The sequence below is a fragment of the Salvelinus fontinalis genome, chromosome 5 (assembly GCF_029448725.1).
Source record: "Salvelinus fontinalis isolate EN_2023a chromosome 5, ASM2944872v1, whole genome shotgun sequence".
In the NCBI taxonomy this organism is placed as follows: domain Eukaryota; kingdom Metazoa; phylum Chordata; class Actinopteri; order Salmoniformes; family Salmonidae; genus Salvelinus; species Salvelinus fontinalis.
This window is the reverse complement of record NC_074669.1, coordinates 11,791,918-11,813,373: the sequence shown is the minus strand read 5'-3', so window position 1 is coordinate 11,813,373 and position 21,456 is coordinate 11,791,918. Positions and strand designations below refer to the sequence as shown.

Below are 21,456 nucleotides of genomic sequence, written 5' to 3'. Positions count from 1 at the left end.
GTCACTCAAATATCACACACTGTCTTTTATACTCTCATTTGTAATTACTGACTTGTGATATTGTGGGGAAAATCCTTCCTTTTCCAGAGCTGGTGATTCCAGACACCGCCAATGTGTTTTACGCCATGAACACCTCAGCCAACTTTGACTTCCTGCTGCGTGTGCGAGGCACTGCTGGGCGGTCGGTCCAACTGAGAAGTCGCTACGCCTCCACATTCCCCCGCGCCCAGCAGCGCTCTAGCCTGTCGCTGCGCCTCTGCAAGGTCACCCTGTGACCCCCAGGGGCACTATGCCTGGAGGGAACCATTTAATTTTTTGTCATGTAGCAGGCACTCTTATCCAGAGTGACTTACAGTAGTGAGTGCATACATTTTCGGACATCCGACTGGATGGGCTGGGAGTGGTGGTGGGAGAGTGAAAAGGACCAGACATGGGGGAACGAATTGAAGTCAATGAGTTTAGACTCTGAATTCTCTATTCCAACATCCCCTTTCCCTAATCAGACCCCCATCTCTTAGTGCTCCCTCTCCCAGCATCCCTTTCAGTAGCAGCCTGTGGCCTTCCCTTTCTGGCACTTCCCCCAAACCCCTATGGACTATTATGGATGTGTAGTGGGACAGTGGTGCCATATAGATGTCTGTGGCAGAGCGAGACAGTCGTCGTCCCTCCTCTCCACATGAAGAGGTTTTGCACAGGTAGGAAGAGTGACTCCAGCCCCCATCAGTATTGAGCTTTTTTGATCGACTCTTTTCTTTCCTGTGGAGCCTGTATGTTTCCTATTAGAGGGAGATGGGAGCCTGGACAGAGAGCGAGACTGAGATGTCCTGTTGCCTTTATTAACGGTGATGAATGATCGGCTCCTGTGTCGGTGTTAATCTGTGTGATTGATTGACAGGAGCTGTGTGATGCCTTCTTTGTTTCCATTATTTCATAGTGTGCACTGTGTGTACCTCGCGGGACTGCACCTCTCATTGTTAGCTGTGTGATGAATGCCAGTATAGAGGCATTCTGATAGGTTACTACTTGGTTTTAACAAGTTTTTGTCCTTTTGATATTGTTTAGCTGTCCTATCTCACCTTTAGAGTGTAGTGACAAATAGGATGGGTCTCTGTGCGGCCCGGATTGCGCTGCCTGACGCAGTGATTAGCAGTCCTAATAGAGATGCACTTGTTAGTGGCTAGGTGATGTCAGGAGGTGGGAAGTAGGTGGAATGAGTGACATTGACATTTTAGTCATTTAGTAGATGCTCTTATCCAGAGAAATGTACAGTAAGTGCATTCATCTTAAGATAGCTAGGTGGGACAACCACATATCACAGTCATAGTAAGTACATTTTTCCTGTATAAAGTAGCTATCAGAAAAGTCAGAGCAAGTGGGGGGGAGTGTTAGTTTATGAAAGGTAATATATTGTGGGGGAGGGGGATTATTTAAGATACTCTTTGAAGAGGTAGGGTTTTAGATGTTTTTGGAAGATGGGCAGGGACTCTGCTGTCCTAGCTTCAGGAGGAAGCTGGTTCAAACATTGTGGTGCCATTACAGAGAAGAGCTTGGACTGGAATGAGCAGGAGCTGCCCTCCCGTAGGGGTGGGAGGGCCAAGAGACCAGAGATGGCAGAACGGAGTACTTGGATTGGGGTGTAGGTTTTGAGCAGAGCCTGAAGGTAGGGAGGGGTAGTTCCTCTTGCTGCTCCGTAGGCAAGTATCATGGGCTTGTAGTGGATGCAAGCTTTGACTGGCAGCCAGTGGAGCTTGCGGACATGGGAAGATTGAACACCAGGCAGGCTGCAGGATTCTGGATAAGTTGCAGGGGTTTGATGGCACAAGCAGAGATCCCAGCCAACAGCGAGTTGAGGTGGGGGTCTGACATCCATGCTGAGATATCTGCCAGGCACGCAGAGATGCGTGTCGCCACATGGGTGTCAGAAATTGTTGAGTGTCATCCGCATAGCAATAATAGGAGAGACCATGTGAGGAAATGACAGAGCTGAGTGACTTGGTGTAAAAAGAAAAGAGAGGGCCTAAAACTGAGCCCTGGGGGACACCAGTAGTGAGAGTATGTGGTGCAGACACAGATCCTCTCCACTCCATCTGGTAGGAGCGACCTGCCAGATAGGATGCAATCCAGGAGTGTGCAGAGCCTGAGATGCGTAGCCTTGAGATGGTGGAGAGGACGATCTGATGGTTCACGGTGTCTAAGGCAGCGAATAGATCTAGGAAGATGAGAACTGAGAGAGTCAGCGTTGGCAGTGCGGCAAGCCTCCATGACACAGAGGAGAGCATTCTCGGTGGCGTGACCAGTCTTGAAGCCTGACTGGTTGGTTCAATAAGATCGTTCTGAGCAAGAGAGTTGGTCAGAGACGGCACGCTCAATTGTTTTAGAAATAAAAGAAAGAAGGGATACCGGTAAAAAAATGTTTTACATAGTGTTGGTTTCTAGAGGAGGGTAGCGACTCTGGGCATTTTGAAGTCAAAGGGGAATACAGCCAGTGGTCAGGGATGAGTTGATGATTGAAGTGAGGAATATAAATTGTCTGGAGAAAGGAGGTGGTGATGGGGACGAGTGGGTAGATTGTCGGGCTGCCGGACCTCACTAGTCTCAGGATTTCATCTGGAGAGAGGGGAGAAAAAGGTCAAGGCGTAGGGTAGTTCTGTGTGAGTGGGACCAGTGGACTGGTGGCTGAATGAATGAGGAGCGGATGTCGTCAATCTTCTTTTCAAAGTGGTTGACAAAGTCGTACGCAAAAATGGAGGGAGGGGGTGGGGTATTGAGGGAGAAGGTGGAAAAGGAGTTTCCTAGGGTTAAAGGCAGAAACGTACAATTTTGAGTGATATAAAGTGGCCTTAGCAGCGGATACAGAGGAAGAGGAGGAAGTAAAATGATGATTGGTCATTTTAGTTTTCCTCCATTTTCGCTCAGCTGCCCGTAGCCCTGTTCTGTAACCTCGCAATAAGTCACTCAGCCACGGAGCAGGAGAGGAAGGCCGAGCCGGCCGCGAGAAAAGTGGATATCGCAAGTCATAGGATGCGAAAAGTGAGGAGAATAGGGTCGAAGATTAGAAGGGAGAAATGTATAGGATAGAAGAGAAGAAAGTAGTGGGAGAGAGAGTGAAGATTGAGACGGCACATTAGCATCTGGGTAGGGGATGAGTGGGTAGAGTTGGAGGAGAGGGAGACAGAAAAGGAAACACAGTAGTGATCCGACCTGGAGGGGGGGTTGCCGTGAGATTAGTAGGCGAACAGCCATCTGCCATCAGTCATCTGCTCCTCTCCTTTTCACCGCTGAACAAAGTTAAGTGTCGTTTTGTTTCTCTTCTGTGTTTTTTTTTAAGGGGAAAACTTGAAGAGGGTAATGGAAGACAATGTTTTTAAATATGTGAATTCAGATGTCAGAAAAAAGCCAGTGCCAGATTTGCTGTGATGCATTTGGAATCGTGACAGAGGGACACTCTCCCATTCTTAATGCTTAGTGTTTGCACATTACATTCATGAGTACTGGGGCTTATTCAGGACGGTGCAGCGTTAAGGTCTATCCACAGATCACTCTATCATTTACTGTGTGTGTACTCTTGGGTAGAGTCAGATTTTCTGGAGCAATGCGCACCTTTTGGTAACATGATACCCTCGCCGGTCCATGTGTTCCTAGACCCGCGAATAGCAACATTCACAAGTGTGCGATAGCAGATATTTTCTTGTCGTCTTCCCATTTGTAGTAAAGCAAAGAAGAATCACGTTGAAAACATCACCACTGAGTTAATAAGAAAAAATTAAAACTGCATGTTTGAAAAATAGCTACATTTACATTACTTAATTTTGTGCCTGCTAGTTGGTTGTTTAAAAACAGCAAGCAAGCTAGCCTTTTAGCTTCCCACATCTTCCCAATGTGAAATAATCAGATTTGTAATTAAATAATGAGGGGGTTTTCTGGATCAAAAAGTGGCTTAGGGCCTCCCGAGTGGCGTAGTGGTCTAAAGCACTGCATCGCAGTGCTAGAAGCATTACTACAGATCTGGGTTCATTCCTGGGCTGTGCCACAACTGGCCGGGGCCGGAAGTCCCATAGGACGGCGCACAATTGGCCCAGCGTCGTCCGGGTTAAGCGAGGGTTTGGCCCCCCCGGCTTTACATGGCCCATCACGCCTAAGCGGCTCCTTGTGGCGTGCCTGCAGGCTGACCCCGTCGTCATTTGAACGATGTTTCATCCGACACATTGGTGCGGCTGGCTTCCGGGTTAAGCTGGCGGGTGTTAAAGAGCGCGGTTAGGCAGGTCATGTTTCGGAGGACGCATGACTCCACCTTCGCCTCTCCCGAGCCCGTTGGGGAGTTGCAGCGATGAGACAAAATCGAAAAAGGGGGTAGTACATTTTTTTTTCTAAATCTATTAAAAAAGGGGGGCATTAGGTGGTGGCTGTGGGCGCTTTCGACCTGTCGACGCGGCTGAATGTAGTCGGGGCCCTGAGCAAGAACATTTTAGAGCCTCCTTCTTGGCAGCGGAGAGAATGTTGCTGTTTTAAAGTAAATTTCTTACAATTCTAGTTACAAATTCTTCCATAGAGCTTAGAGAATGTGCAGTTAATAAACAGCCTTTCACCTCTTTACTCACTTTATAGCAGCACTGGTGCTTATTTCTTACAGCAGTTTAAATTGATAGATGTCAAGTTAATTATTTTGTGAACTTTGTGCCGAAAGAGGAACAAAATCTATGTTTCTGGTTCCATTTCAACCAGTGTGGCGCAAGAAATAATACATTCCGTTTTAAACTTTGAGTGGAGAACATCTGCGTAGCAAGCAACGTGGACAGGCCTACATACTACACAGAGCCACACATTTTGTGACAAAAAACGACATTCACGTACGGAGTTATACTCCGTTTGCATAAACTGTAAAGTGTGCCGAGCCTTTTACAGGATGTTCAGTTAGAAATGTACTGTGCAGAACAGACTGTCATTCAGAATAGGCATTCTATCTACAACATTCTGAACAGCCAGCTCCCTGTGCACCGAGCCTCACCCAAACACTCCCCCCCAATAGTTTGTCACAAACGATTTTAATTAGATTTTCACACGAGCCCACACTGACACTAATTCAGTTCCTCCTGTGCCTAGGCCTCTACACACCGACACTCACCCCCCTTTTAACGGAATCCCACAGATACCGGCTCCCACACACTGCCTAACCAGCATTAACACCTCCACCCCACCTGTCTAACCCACACAGTGAAACCGGTCCCTACTGTGGTCCCTACCATATACACTCCTATGTTTCATACCTATTCTCTCCATCACACTGGTTATTACTATAACGCTCATTCTCTAAAACTGACATTCTGGCCATCTCACTGAGCAGTGTACTGGTCTGTTATTGGTCATTCAGTACTAAATGCTGGGCAAGATGTACTGTGGTCGATTCTCCCTGTGTTGATTCTCATGCAACACTTGTGAATTTTCTCTCATGAACTCAGTTTCTGTGTGTGTCTTCACTGCCAAAATTCTCTACCTAAATAAATGATCATTACTATGATGTCGTTTATTTGTTCGACCCTTTAACAACTTATAAGATTTACGGAGTTGAACGATACTTCCAATTATTATTCTGGTACAAACAAGTAGCATAAATGGGTTATTACTATCTACTTGGTCATTTCTTTACCATTAATTAGTGATACAATAGCTAGGTTTCCATTCAATGGATGACAGATTTTCATGTGAATTTTCTCAAATCTGCATAAAAACAAAATGCGCATTTTCCCACCAGAGATGTGATTCCATCAAATTGACTTGTTTCATATAAAAGGCTGTGCGTGATGATGTAGTGCACTTAAATACCTTTTTGCCGTTAAATTCCCATGTACCGAATAAAAAAAAAAACAAGTTAAATGGGTTTCCATCACGTTCAACTCTACTGATGGTTTTCTCACCAAAAATGTGCCCACTCTGGTATTGGCATGTGCACTCTAGCCAGCAGGGTGCAGTATAGTCTACATTAGATTATTATGGACAAAAGAGTGAGATGTAGTTTTATTTGTCAAACAGCAGCCCAGCATCGATGATCATGTCACCAGAATAAGACCCTCGATATTTATTGGAAAGTCACATCAAGCTCATCACCTTGCACTTTCACCACCCTGTGAAGTTCATCATGATGAGATTCGAACACACAACCTTTGTTAACGCCCACCCATTCTCCCCAACCAACCACCCTCCTATCGTTTCTGTCTTAAAACTTCTTATGGCTGCGATCCCGTTAACGGGATCCATATGACAACAGCCAGTGAAAGTGCAGGGCGCCAAATTCAAACAACAGAAATCTCATAATTAAAATTCCTCAAACATACAAGTATCTTATACCATTTTAAAGGTAATCTTGTTGTTAATCCCACCAGTGTCCGATTTCAAAAAGACTTTACAGCGAAAGCACCACAAACGATTATGTTAGGTCACCGCCAAATCACAGAAAAACACAGACATTTTTCCAGCCAAAGACAGGAGTCACAAAAAGCAGAAATAGAGATAAAATTAATCACTAACCTTTGATGATCTTTATCAGATGACACTCATAGGACTATATGTTACACAATTTATGTATGTTTTGTTCGGTAATGTTCATATTTATATCAAAAAATCTCAGTATACATTGGTGCGTTATGATCAGTAGTTCCAAAAACATCCAGTGATTTTGCAGAGAGCCACATCAATTTCCAGAAATACTCATAATAAACGTTGATCAAAGATACAAGTGTTATACATGGAATTTTAGATCCACTTCTCCTTAATGCAACCGCTGTGTCAGATTTCAAAAAAGCTTTACGGAAAAAGCAAACCATGCAATAATCTGAGGTCGGCGCTCAGAGCCCAATCAAGACAAAAATATATATTGTGCAGTCAACAGAAGTCAGAAATAACATTATAAATATTCACTTACCTTTGATGATCTTCATGAGAATGCACTCTCAGGAATCCCAGTTCCACAATAAATGTTTGATTTGTTCGATAATGTCCATCATTTATGTCCAAATAGCTACTTTTGTTAGCGCGCTTGGTAAACAAATCAAAACTCACGAAGCGCGTTCACTAGTTGCAGGCGAAATGTCAAAAAGTTCCGTTACAGTCCGTAGAAACATGTCAAATGATGTATAGAATCAATCTTTAGGATGTTTTTAACATAAATCTTCAATAATGTTCCAACCGGAGAATTTCTTTGTCTTCAGAAAAAGCAAATGGAATGGGAGCTACCTCTTATGTGAATGCGCATGACCAGCTCCTGGCACTCTGCCAGACTTCTGACTCAATTCCCTCTCATTCAGCCCCCCTTTACAGTAGAAGCCTTAAACAAATTTCTAAAGACGGTTGACATCTAGTGGAAGCCTTAGGAAGTGTAACATGACCAATATCCCACTGTATCATCAATAGGGGCTGAGTTGAAAATCGACCAATCTCAGATTTCCCACTTCCTGGTTGGATTTTTTCTCAGGGTTTTGCCTGCCATATGAGTTCTGTTATACTCACAGACATCATTCAAACAGTTTTAGAAACTTCAGAGTGTTTTCTATCCAAATATACTAATACTATACATATATTAGCAACTGGGACTGAGGAGCAGGCAGTTTACTCTGGGCACCTTATTCATCCAAGCTACTCAATACTGCCCCCAGCCATAAGAAGTTAACCGACTGTCTTTATCTGTGATTGTAATGCACTGTATACAAAATCGTGTACTGCACACAAAAAAATACTTTCCCACGTTTCCAATAAGCAATTTGTGTGTGTCACAATCTGTGATACTGGGTTGCTTGATACACACTGGAAACTGTTGTGTGAAACCCAGCAGCGTTGCAGTTCTTGATGCACTCAAACCGGTGCTGCTACCATACCACATTCAAAGGCACTTAAATCTTGTCTTACCTATTCACCCCCTGAATGGCACACATACACTGTTCATGTCTCATGGCTTAAAAACCCTTATTTAGCATGTCTCCTCTCCTACACGGATTCAGATTGAAGTGGATTTAACAAGTGACATCAATAAGGGTTCATAGCTTTCACTTGGTCAGTCTGCCTTAAAAAGAGCAGGTGTTCCTAATGTTTTGTACACTGTAAATGTACAAATTGCCCTTTTGAATAATCTTCTACAGAACAGTAAATTACAATTCACATTTGTCAATACTCGCACTATCAATGTTAAATGAATCTTTCTATCCCATGTGTGATCATTGAAAACATCTCACGATCAATACATTTATTTTAGAAATCAATGTTTCAGATATAATTATCAAATGAAAGAAACATGACATTTAGCAGGCACTAGTTTGAATCAAGTCTGTCTTGAGCATTTGGCCATAGGTTCTCATCGACATAATTCGCTTCTGTAACATGCTCGTTGTTCATGCACCTGAGGAAAAAACGTTTTGGCAAGGCGAATCCAAGCCTGTCATAGGTCTGGATTGACGTCATTGCTTGCCTCATTCATGACCTGGAGTAGGGTGGTACTCTCATGGGGGTGTCGATCATACACCTTCCACCTGTATTGTGGTCATGTATTTTAGTGGTCCTGTGTGGGTTACGTAGTAAGAGCATGGCACTAGCAACAGCAGAGTGGTGGGTTCAATTCTCACTGGGGTCACCTACAATAATGTGTGGACTCACTTGTTGCTTTGGTTAAAAACTTCTGCTACGTAAATTGCATATGTTACGGTATTACAGTACTGTGTTGGCCAATGCAATATTAGAAAGCAGTTTGAAACACCACACAAAGACCCCAGCAACTTCATTTTGGATACATGTTTACTGTATAGGGGATGCATTAGATACAATACATCTGATCTTAATATCAGATTTATTTGAACTTACTGAAGTAAAATCATTCATAATATTACATTACAGTATATCATACTTTATGTTCATACCTTAAACATACATTCATTATTCTCAAAATGTTGCAGACAAACCATTATATAGGTTTACCAAATGGTAAAGTGATTATCAATTAAGAGCAGTCTGATTAAGTCAATTAAATGTATTTAAACAAATGAGAAGACAATCATATCAAAAGTAATGTGAGCATTGCATTGTGAAAGGCAATTACTTCATATGAACATGTATTTCTAGATGAAAAACGGACTGTATGATTGCGTTGTACTTAGTCAATCGAATAATGTGCTAAGACTTGTGAAACTGCCTTTTTAATGATCTTTTTTGAGTTTGGTACAAAGCGTTGTGAAAATGTACAACATACTTGTGAAAATTGCACCAAAGGGATAAAATAAATCATTAAAAAACTTAGTGCCATTATTGATCTCAGCTCAGTTTAACACACAAACGGTTTAACATATCTATAGTACAGTACCAGGAGTAAGTTTACCAAATATAAGAACTGTTCCATAAACAATTGCTATCCACAGTAATCTTACTATTATCTCCACTATACCAAAAGCTATAAAACGTACAAAACTTAAACATGATCTATTATCTTAGCATGAACGAAACCTAACCAGTGGGTATTGATCATCAATAATACAAGATGAGTTATCTGAGACAGGCTGAGTGAAGTAGGCTACAGTAGCCTGGTCCCATCTGTATGTGTGATTTAGCCAACTCTCCTGTGCCACGTGTGGTCCTTGTCAAGCCAAACATGAATGTATGGCATCATGACAATAGTCAAAGGAGTTGTCTTAAGACAGATCTGGGACCAGGGCATAGCTACAGAACCTCTTCCTCTGCTATCCCGCACCTTTGCTTCCAGTGGAGATCCATTGGTCTGACCAGGAGTCCAACCATTAGTCAGATTCAATTGCAAAACGTTTGGTCTGTTGCAAAATGTTTTGCAACGGTTACCATTTACTCCAGGAACTAAACACAACCAAACAGGAAGGGGCCTACCTGAATTTGTCCAACAGAAACTTGTTTTCATTTCAAAACATTTTCTGTTTGGAGTAAACTGTTGCAAAATGTTTTGCAACATACCAAACATTTGTCTATTAAATCGGACTAATGAATACACCCAAGGCCCTACCTCCCCCCCTTTATGGTAGCCCTTGATCATGACTCACAGTTCAATTACATAGGGTTAGGGTTCCCACACAGCCTTATTTCTATGTTAGTGCTTGTTTACGGAAAAGACAGAAGACTGAGTGGACTACCTGTGTCCATTAGCAATCTGTCTCCGAACACCTGTGTGTAAACAGAAGGACACCACAAACGTGTTGTCACTGAAAAAGTGACTGTCAGCTGCAACTGTTAAAACCAGTTAACAGTGAGTATTTGTGAAATGAAAATAAAGTGATTTATGTTTCTAGAACCGTATTGAGAATCAATTCACGTTTAGATTGAGTATTTGGCTGTTTTGGCTTCCAGAGCCAATTTGCCTTTAAACAGCATGTAATGTCCTTGGACTATAAGGAGTACAGTTAGGCTCCTTTAGTCCATTATTGGGTTGCCCTTGTGGCTGATCATGGATGGTTCGAAGCCAGGGTGGCGGCGGGCATGCTTAAGCAGGTGGTCGCTTCGCATGAAGCGCATGGCACACAGTGGGCACTGGAACTGTTTCTCGCCCGTGTGAGTCCGCAGATGGCGGATTTGTTCATCAGAACGGGAGAACTTCTTGTCACAGTCGGGCCAGGAGCAGTTGTAGGGCTTCTCACCTGGGATGGGATGAAGAAACAGTTATTATTCACAACCAACATACTTGCTACTCTATGCGATGCACACACATGGTAAGCATAGCCTCGATTGCTCGGTCATCCATTACATTGGACTGTAGGCTAATAGATGACCAATGGAGGCCAACATGCTGACTAGACCAGGCGCGCCCGCGTCCACCATTGGGCGCATGTTGATTCTGTCCATCCACACCATACGTGATCAGGACACGGAGGTTTAAATAGCAAAACTAACTCTGAACACACTATATTGATTTGGGGACAGGTCAAAATATCTGAAGCATTCATGGACATTTAGCTAGCTAGCTTGTACAATTTCCTCTTTTTTGCTGGATCTTTATATAATTTTGCCCAACTTTGAGTCAAACAAAATTGTGTTCTCTACTTTGACAATTAATGAACAGATAAAAGGGGAAGCCTAGTCAGTTTTTAGTAATCTCTCCTCCTTTAGTTGCTTTCTTCTGTGGATTTTATATGGCCGTTGGCAACCAACGGGACTGGAGCGTGGATAGGTTTGCCAACGGTCCCGTATTAGCCGGGAATCCCTTATATTGGGCTAAATTGGTTTGTCTCATACAGGACCTCCCTTGTCCCGTATATTCATCCAATCACAGTATAGCGTAAATGCGCCAATTTCTGCAAAGTAATTTGTTGTTGTTCGGTCAGTTTGGCATGTCAAGGAAATATGGATAAACCTGAAAAAAGACTGTGCAGCTACTACAACAAACAATGGGAAGCAAAAAAGATGTGGGTTAAGTGGTGACTCGACGAAAGCTTTCTGTACTTTATGCCATCGGGAATTCTCAAATTGGCCATGGAGGGGAGAATGACCTAACTCAGCATGCATCCACATAAGTGCACAAGAAGGCCATGCTAGCTAAACGTGCTAGCAATATCGGCACATTCTTCGTGACGTCTACTGTGGAAAATGACAAATCACAGCCTCGTATGTGTACCATACAGTTAAACACGGACTCAGCTACAACAGAACCGACTGTCTTGTTAAACTCAACGGTGCTTTGTTTCACGACTCAAATGTTGTGAAGAAGATGCACTTGGGAAGAACGAAAGCTGAGATGATTCCAATGAATGTTTTAGGACCAAAGACTGTGTGGGATATTTTGGAAGATCTGTCCCTGACCGAAGGTGAGCTCGTGTATTTCTCAGTGACGCCTCCAACAAGGGAAAGAGAAACATGTCTCCAGTGTGTGTGAGATATTTCTCTCTGTCTGACGGAGTGCAGTGCAAGTTACTTGACTTTTATAAAGACAGTGATGAAACTACAAATGACATAGTTCATCAGAGCTTGATGTGTCTGGAAAAGCATGAACTGGATATTACACACATCCCAGTCTATGCAGCAGAGAATGCCAATGTCAACTTTGGAAAACACCACTCCGTTTACCAGTTATTGAGCAATGCCAACAATCGCATTCTGAAAGCTAATTGCCCAGCTCACATAGCTCATAATGCCTGCGATCAGCTGTCAGTGGATATTGAGGCAATTGTTTTAAAGATCTACAGCCACTTCTCAGTATCTGCTTCCTGAAGAGAGGAACTGCGTGCATTTTTTGCCTTTGTTGAGACATTGAGTGGTGTGAAATTCTGCGACATGTTTGCACACGGTGGCTCTCTCTTCACCCAGCTGTCGATCGTCTCCTGCAAAGCTGGCCAGCTCTTACTTCGTACTTCAGGTCCCTTGGGGAGACCTGTCCTGTGGCACTTAAGAGTACTTTTAAGTATGAAGAAAAAAACGGAAGCTGCTGAGATTTATCTGTGCTTTTTACACAACGTAGGGTGTGTTTCTGTCCAACGTGTAAAAAAACCTGGAGGAAACAACACTCCGCATCACAGATGTTTAAGAGGAAGTCCAAAATGAAAATGCTTCAGTGGAAACAGGACAGTTTTTCTGGATACCAGACCAAGCAGCTGATGGACAAACAAGTGTCAGCACAAATGTCCAAGTAGCAACAGGACTTACGTTCTATGACACTGTCATTACATACATTGACAAGTGGTTTGATTTCTCACCAGGAAATGTAATGTTGAAACTGAAACCGATCGGCCTCTATGAGGAGCTCTCCTTCACTGACCTGGAACAGGTGGTGATTGGCCTCAAAATGACAGAGACAGTCAGTATGGACCAACTCTATGAAGAGTTTAGTGCTATCCGGGAAGAAATCCAGACAGGATACCACAAAATCCACCAGTGAGAAGTAGGTGGCAGTTTTCCAAAACCTAGGAAAAACCAACTTGATCAACGTGTTCAGAATTGTTTCATTTGTCCTCAGTGTGCCAGGCTCAAATGTCTTTGTAGAGAGGATTTTCTCTGATGACCATTACATGATCACACTCAAGAAAAAGATGCAGCACAGAGCTGATCAAATATTCACTTCAAATATCTGTGAACTGTGACTTGTCATGTAAGGGTTCTCTTTGGCTATGCAAAACTGCTTGAATCAGTCAAGAGCAGCAAAAAAATATCAATGGAAAAAGACTTGGTGGGTGACTCATGCCCCTCTTTTCCATTTGAAATGTTTGAAAGGTCTTAATTGTGATTTCTTTGATAATTTATTTTGAGGTTTAGTCACAAGTTTACATAATGATACAGTTTTAGTAAAGTTATAGACCAAATGGAATATAAAAATGCATTTCCTTTCCAATTGAATAAGAATATACTGTATATTCATTCACACAACACCATACCCACGCCGCCGTGGCACCGTGCACTGGCACGCCACATTTTGTCCGTTATTTGGTAGTGAAAAAGTTGGCAACCCTAAGTGTGGACCTTTATCTTTCAAATCACCCGCATTGGAATATGTTCCTAAAAAACAATGAGATGGGAGAGACAGGATTTGCAGCACACATCAAGCGTTTAAAATAGAACCAAGTTCTACTTTAGCTCTTGGCTACACAGACGATCATTGACTCGTGCGAGCAGTTTGGATGAAATGATTGAATAACATGTATGTGTACATTTATTTAGCAAAACTCGCGCACGCATCCAGGCCGGTGTGGTCAGCATGTAAACGTACTGCTAAGCTTTGCACATACCTGTATGTGTCCTTATATGCGACTTCAGGTGAGACAATTTTCCGTAGGCCCTGACACAGCCATCAAACGTACAAACATGTCGCTTCTTTTTAACAATTGGAGAGTGCGATAATCCGTGTCGCTCACCACCTGGCATGAGCGATATGCGCGCGAGTATGGATACAGGCGTCGGTGTAGAATTTGGGGTTGGATTGGTGGAATCGGACATCGTGTGGTAGCCGCTTTCCCCGCATGAGATGTTGATGTCTGTATCAATTCCTCCAATTGAAGAACTACTATAATCCTGCAAGGCCAACATAGGCTGAAACCTTCCATGCTCATCAATAACCCCGGCAACGGCCATGATGTTGAATCTTCTATTTCTTCTTCTTCTATGGGACTATGTTGGTCCCTCAAACATACGTTAGATGTGCATGCCGCCACCTACTGGATGGGGGGAACACTGCAACTATCATAAATAATCTGGGAAGGGGGAAAAACATACTCCTAATTTCCACAAGTAAACAAAAAACTAAAATGTACTCTTTCAGTCGGATTCAAATGTATACTCAGATCTTTACACAGCTTCAAGAGCATGAAAGAGGGAGACATCATTCAATATTCCCCGTAATGTTTAGACCGTGAAGTCCTGGAGATCCAAAAATCTTTTCACTGCCTCCACAATTAATGTCTAGTTTCTTAAATGGCACTGGACAAACTAATACAAAATCTATCACTTGTGCAATAAACCAACAATGTCAACCTTCCTCAATTTCTCACACATTGCACCAAATGTGGATCAAGCAGGGTCTGACTGGGACAAAAAATCGACCCTGGCATTTCTAACACACCAGCCCATTCTTTTCCATGAGGCCTCCATTATTAGCCAGATAATGATAATTTTGAGCAAAAAACCCAAGTTAGACAGGCCCGCTGGGCTAAAAAGGGATCAGACCATCTGGCATTTCGGGCTGCTTTTTATTAAATGCAAGTCATCATATTTTTCAACAAAACACTGAATTAATGCATAATAATTGCTCAATGTGCATTTTCTCCTTTGCCAAGATAATCCATCCACCGCATTTCAAGAAACTGATTAAACAGCATGATCATTACACAGCACACTGTGCGGGGGACAATAAAAGGCCATTCTAAAATGTGCAGTTTTGTCACACAACACAATGCCACAGATATCTCAAGTTTTGCGGGAACATGCAATTGGAATGCTGACTGCATGAATGTCCACCAGAGCTGTTGCCAGAGAATTGACTGTTCATTTGTTTACCATAAGCCACCTCCAATATCGTTTTAGAGAATTTGGCGGTACGTCCAACCGGCCTCACAACCGCAGACCAAGTGTAAACACGCCAGCCAGGACCTCCACATCCGGTTTCTTCACCTGCGGGATTGTCTGAGGAGGGCTGGGGGGATGCTGAGGAGTATTTCTGTCTGTAATAAAGCCCTTTTGTGGGGAAAAAACTCCCCCTGTCCAGTCATGTGAAACCCATAGATCAGGGCCTGATGAATTTATTTCAATTGACTGATTTCCTTTTATGAACTGTAACTCAGTAAAATCTTTAACATTGTTGTATGTTGCATTTATATTTTTGTTCAGTGTATATATAACATTTATTCAGTGATTTTCTTCTTTGTCTAATATATGTGTTAATTCATTCACAACTAGGATGTGAAACACTTTATTTTAAGGGTCTGTAATAAACCATTTATAAGGCATTTATAAATTGTGTGTTCACCATTTATTAATCATTACCCCCACATTAACAAACAATTTACTACTCATTAGTAAAGTATTTTTGCATTCCCTAAAGTGAGTGCTATTTACATGTTATAAATACTTTATACATGTTTTAGTAACCAGTGAAATTTTGCACAAAAAGATGGACATGCCATTGGTAGACATTCCTTCAGTAACTGGTAAAGAATAAGCACACAAACCAGGGGGCTTAAGGAAATATATATACATGTGTGAATAACCAGCTTACTAACATTTACAAATGTGGGAGTAATGATTAATAAATAATGAGCAAACGGTTTGTAACTGCCTTATAAATGCCTGTTTATTATGGATCCTTAAATAAAGTGTTACTCTTGGAGATAGCTGGGCTCAGCACAGACAGTGTGGCCCCCTGGTCTTCTGGTCCCAGTGATGCAAGGCTTAGCACCACAGACAGTGTGGCCCCCTAGTCTTCTGGTCCCAGTGATGCTAGGCTTAGCACCACAGACAGTGTGGCCCCCTAGTCTTCTGGTCCCAGTGATGCTAGGCTTAGCACCACAGACAGTGTGGCCCCCTAGTCTTCTGGTCCCAGTGATGCTAGGCTTAGCACCACAGACAGTGTGGCCCCCTAGTCTTCTGGTCCCAGTGATGCTAGCACCACAGACATTGTGGCCCCCTGGTCTTCTGGTCCCAGTGATGCTAGGCTTAGCACCACAGACAGTGTGGCCCCCTAGTCTTCTGGTCCCAGTGATGCTAGGCTTAGCACCACAGACAGTGTGCCCCCCTAGTCTTCTGGTCCCAGTGATGCTAGGCTTAGCACCACAGACAGTGTGGCCCCCTAGTCTTCTGGTCCCAGTGATGCTAGGCTTAGCACCACAGACAGCTCAGCTGCTGCTGCTGCAGTAGTCAAGTGCAGTGGAGGTCGGGAGAACAGAGCGAGAGTTTTAATATTTGACTGTTTTAAAATTTTGTCTCTATATATGTAATAGTAATTAACCCTTCGGATGTGGGGGTGGGGGGGGGGGCGTGTCATGGTCTTCTTGTACAGTGCCGTGGGAAAGGATGCTAGGCTTAGCAGAGACAGCTCAGTGGTGAGTGAATGTAGGAAGAAAACATAGAGACGCGGATATACTGACAGTTCCTTAATATGTTGGCTTTATATGTAATAGCAATTTACACTTAGGAGTGACAGCAGAGAAGATACAGAGTCAGACTGCACAACAAGGAGGTAACAGAGGCACAGTTATAGTGGTGAGTTGTATCTGTGTTTTTACATGAGCTGGTTAAAAAAGGTGGAAGGCTATGTTTTTCATTAGTCACTGGTACAGTGTACTGCCTATGTTATGTGTCACATGCGTGGTGAGGTGGGCTGGTGTGGCTAAAATGCCAGAGAATTTTTTTTGTCCCAGTCTGCCCCTGATTGCTGTTGCTCTTAGATGGTAACTCAGAGCAAATGCGCGTGTGCCATTTGAATCTCAACAAGGAAGGTGATTGTATTTGATTAATGTTTTTGGAAAAAGTATGGATTTCAGCAAACAAAGAAAGGCACTCAATTAGAGGACAAACGTAGGTACAAGGTAAGCGTTGCATCATTCTAATTTTCTTGTATTGATCTTGGGCGAATCGATGTCTGAGCTGAATTCATCAAAGCCTGGTCTCTGCTAGAGAGTAAGAGGCTAAGTGGGGGGTATAACTGGGCCAAAAATCTGTCTTCTCCAGCAGGTGGCATTGAGAGCTCCTCAAACGAGGGGGTTTTGTATAGAGCTTAATGAGAGCTCACCAAGCGAGGAGTTTTGTATGGAAGTCAATGAGAGCTCACCAAGCGAGGAGTTTTGTATGGAAGTCAATGAGAGCTCACCAAGCGAGAAGTTTTTGTATAGAGGTCAATGAGAGCTCACCAAGCGAGGAGTTTTTGTATAGAGGTCAATGAGCCAAACGAGGGGGTTTTGTAAAGAGGTCAATGAGAGCTCACCAAGCGAGGAGCTTTGTATGGAAGTCAATGAGAGCTCACCAAGCGAGGAGCTTTGTATGGAAGTCAATGAGAGCTCACCAAGCGAGGAGTTTTTGTATAGAGGTCAATGAGAGCTCACCAAGCGAGGAGTTTTTGTATAGAGGTCAATGAGAGCTCACCAAGCGAGGAGTTTTTGTATAGAGGTCAATGAGAGCTCACCAAGCGAGGAGTTTTTGTATAGAGGTCAATGAGAGCTCACCAAACAAGGAGTTTTTGTATAGAGGTCAATGAGCGCTCACCAAGCGAGGAGTTTTTGTATAGAGGTCAATGAGAGCTCACCAAGCGAGGAGTTTTTGTATGGAGGTCAATGAGAGCTCACCAAACAAGGAATTTTTATATAGAGATCAATGAGAGAGTGTCGAATTTGGTCAACAAAAAATGTTATGGCTTATTTGCTACATGAGGTTTATTTGGTTGAATAGAAGTTCTGTAATACTTACTTAGGTTGTTAAGAGTGTACTGATATAAGTAGGACACTTGGCATCCCGGCAAACTTTGAGAAAGTTTTCTCAAGATGGCTATGCATATTTATGGCATGAGGCTAGTAGCATAACATCTCCATTGAATACAGGTGGTTGATGTCAACACCCCCCATCGAATATTCAAAAAAGTATAAAAATAACGAGATGTATCCACCAATCTAAAGAAAGAGGAATAGTCAGGAGTGGACAACGAATCTAATTGTTAGGGTGTCATTATATTCACATCTTTGTCTCTGCTCCAGTTCATCAGAAACTCCCTTCACCATGGAGTGGAGTTTAGTCAGCGACGTAAATACCAGACTGACTCACGCTTCGCTATCAAGCTCGCGGGATCAGGTGGCTTTGTAAAACTAGATGCCAGGAGCAGTAAAAACGAGTTTGTTTCGATAGCATAGATATCTAGCTAGCTAGAAGATTAACATCATCATTCGCTATGATCAGCTGATCGCCACACTTCCCCCTGATTTTAATAATCTCTAGTTAGTAGACCTAGAAGTCACTGGCACTAGCTTTCTTACAATGTGTGATCAGTGATTGTGTTGTTAAAGAAAATAAATATCCCCCCAAAGCTCTGTGAACGGCTCTGTAGGCCTGCAAATGCCTATTTCGGTGAGTATCTTCATGTGTTTTGCCTGACAGCACTTTATAACCACAGCTTGAGAGTGAACCAAAGTATTTTAATAAACAGAATGCAACCTTGTACTATATGGTCGTTGAATGCACAGAGGACTACTAGTAAGTGACCCAAGCCGTTGTTGATTTAGAGCTAGATTTGATCAGATCCGAGCTAGCCGACAACCACATAAAGGTTGTTTTGTTTTGTCAGAGGTGGAACTGCATTAGAGCTGTCAAATCCACAAGGGGCCCCTAGCATTGGGGGAGAGTGGGGTAAGTTGACACATTTTGTACCACTTCCTTTTAAAACCATGTCTATCTTTATTTCTCAAACACAGTTCAACACAATCACAATAGTTTTTTAATAATTTTAAGCATATTTTAGTACAAGCTTAACCCTTTGTACGTTTTTTAAACACTTTTAGCATAGGCCAGACCCTGTTGTTACCTCATATCCCAGCTTAACTTAAAACCCATTAGCTTAACTTAAAACCCATTGCCATTGGCTCAACTTACCCCAAGGCAATCATTTTGACTATGTTAGCCCACACAGCTACAATAATGCACTTTCATGCTAGGTTTAGGACCTCATATTGAAGCTTATAGAACAATATTAAAATAATCTAATTTTGTTTAGATACAAGCATCATTAAACCTCTAACAAAATACAGTAATTTTACTTGGTGGAAATCCATTTTTGGGACTTAACTTGCTTTCCACTTTTTCCATGTGGGTTCTTCCTTCACAGACTTCAGGAAATGGTGACCTCTTCCTAAATATTTGGTCACATTATACATTTTGTGTATGGTTTCCTAGAAACAAGGGGGGCTCAGCTTACTCCTTTGGCTCAACTTACCCCATTCTCCCCTATACCTAAAGCGAATATGGCTGTGAGAAACATCCCATGCAGCCTTGTTTACAAAATTTCATACGGGAATGTGAGATGTAATCTACACCTTGATTAGGCTATTAGAAATCCTCATTATGGAGTTTAATGATTTATTATTTGAGCATCATTATTTCTATATAGCCAACACTCTCTTGTTCTGAACTTCTAATGTGAGTGGGACAGGTGTGGCTTCGTGACAATGATCAGAAGAGCAGCTGCTCACTGATTTGACAGCTCCAACGCAATTACACCTGTCAAAACATCAGCTATGTGGGTGTCGGCTATTGCCGGTTAATGCTTGATCTGATGGAATTTAGGCCTTAGTCAGACTTTCAGTACCGTCAGTATCCCCTGGCTGGTTGTCCTTCTCATTCAGGCAATAACTCTAATCAATGATAACTTGCAGTATTACTCATGACCGGTGGTTAAATTGAGCCTGAGCTACCTGGAGCCAGGCCCCTGCACCTTGGCATGAAAAGTAGGAAAAGGGTACAATAAACCAGCGTTAAAGTTATGGCCAGTGTTAGAGTTGAGCCAGGGTGTGGACATAAAGCTAGGTTAAGTGTTCTGGTTATGGCCAGTGTTAGAGTTGAGCCAGGGTGTGGACATGAAGCTAGGTTAAGTGTTCTGGTTATGGCCAGTGTTAGGGTTGAGCCAGGATGTGGACATGAAGCTAGGTTAAGTGTTCTGGTTATGGCCAGTGTTAGGGTTGAGCCAGGATGTGGACATGAAGCTAGGTTAAGTGTTCTGGTTATGGCCAGTGTTAGGGTTGAGCCAGGGTGTGGACATGAAGCTAGGGTTAGAGTTATGGCTAGGGTTTAGGAAATGAAGAAAGTGTGGAGAGACATGGCAGATGACAGTGAGCATGGCTCAACCCTAATCCAACTCCCCCCCCCCAATAGGGCTCCTCCACCTCTGAGTTCCCAATTTAATCACTGTTCATGACCAGAAGGCCTCGCTTTCTGCATGACCTCTCTTTCTGCTTCTGCTGAATGAGACACAGACACTGTCAACTCAGACAGAATAACATGTTCACAGGTATTTCTTCAGTTAGGTAAATCATTAAGGCAAACAAACACCGCACTGGGCCCTCATAATAGCTAGCTGCTGTTTGTGAATGGTCAGACTGGGCAGTAATGTTGTCCTGTACTGTAGGCTACTGTGGCCTTGTCCATCTCCTCCTGTCCAGCAACATAGGTCTTCAGGGCTCAGAAGCGTATCTCCACATCCACCCTGCCTGTCTCTTTATGAAAATCATGTGTCTTGTATAATCCTCTGTTCTGGACAGTTTCTCATCTTCTATCTCTGTTCCTCTCTGTTTCCCCTGCAGGCCTGAGCCTTCTTGACTGATAGCTCTTCAGACAGGAACAGTAAAACCCAGAGAGGAATTTCCTATACGTTCCTATAACCAGGGCATGGTGCACACCCTGGGATGATGTACTGTACTGAATAGTGAGCTGAATGCCTCAGTATCTTGTCTACCTGTTCATACATACAGTACCCGACTTGGCTATGACAAGGATTACTTTCTGACCAGGTGATACTAAATGTGACATACAGTACATGAACTGTGTTATAGACTGAAATGTTAACATTGACCGGAGATGTGTCTGTGCTACACAGAGGGAGGTTGGCATCCCAAGGTTGTGGGAAAAGTGTAGAAGTTTAGATTAGTGATACAATTGAAATAACAGCAATACACAGGCTAGTCTATTCAAACACTGTAGCCATAACTTAGGTGTTTGTGGCCTACTCACAAACAAACTGCAGAGTGAAAAAAAACACATTTGGTCAAGACGTTTTATTAGCTGAGAACTTTATCCAACCACCTCTCCAGTTAGATGAAAGGCCAGGCTCAGCAAAGTGTAAAGCCAGACGAGTGTAGTCTTATCCATGTGTAACAGGGCCAGCCTGCTAACTACTACTACAAGGCCACAGAGGAACACTGTCCTCCATCATGCCTGTCCTGTCTCTTGGAAAGAATCTGATGGCAAATGATTATGCCTCTCTCTCTCTCTGTGTGTGTGTGTGTGTGTGTG

General features: G+C 42.9%; 2 protein-coding genes across 4 annotated transcripts in view; one reads left to right on the top strand and one right to left on the bottom strand.

Moving 5' to 3' along the window:
* The window catches only part of LOC129855110 (ral guanine nucleotide dissociation stimulator-like 1), a 32,145-nt gene extending 22,872 nt beyond the window's left edge, over positions 1–9,273 (top strand). For all 3 annotated transcript variants that reach the window (XM_055922449.1, XM_055922448.1, XM_055922447.1), the window contains exon 17: positions 88–9,273. In XM_055922449.1, the coding sequence (XP_055778424.1) occupies positions 88–275 (188 nt within the window). In that variant the 3' untranslated portion in view covers positions 276–9,273. The remainder of the gene's footprint in view (positions 1–87) is intronic.
* LOC129855111 (Krueppel-like factor 9) lies at positions 8,758–14,090 on the bottom strand. Its single transcript, XM_055922450.1, has 2 exons — positions 13,707–14,090; positions 8,758–10,631 (listed from the first exon to the last, which is right to left on the bottom strand). Exons 1-2 carry the CDS (start codon positions 14,047–14,049, stop codon positions 10,408–10,410), a joined length of 567 nt encoding a protein of 188 aa, XP_055778425.1. The 5' UTR covers positions 14,050–14,090; the 3' UTR covers positions 8,758–10,407.
* Positions 14,091–21,456: the final 7,366 nt, after the last annotated feature.

Coding starts and splice junctions, on each gene's coding strand:
- LOC129855111 (XM_055922450.1), bottom strand. CDS start 14,049: ATGGCCGTTGCCGGGGTTATTGATGAGCATGGAAGGTTTCAGCCTATG. Junction 10,632..13,706: donor GCATATAAGGACACATACAG/GTATGTGCAAAG, acceptor ATCCCATCCCAG/GTGAGAAGCCCTACAACTGC.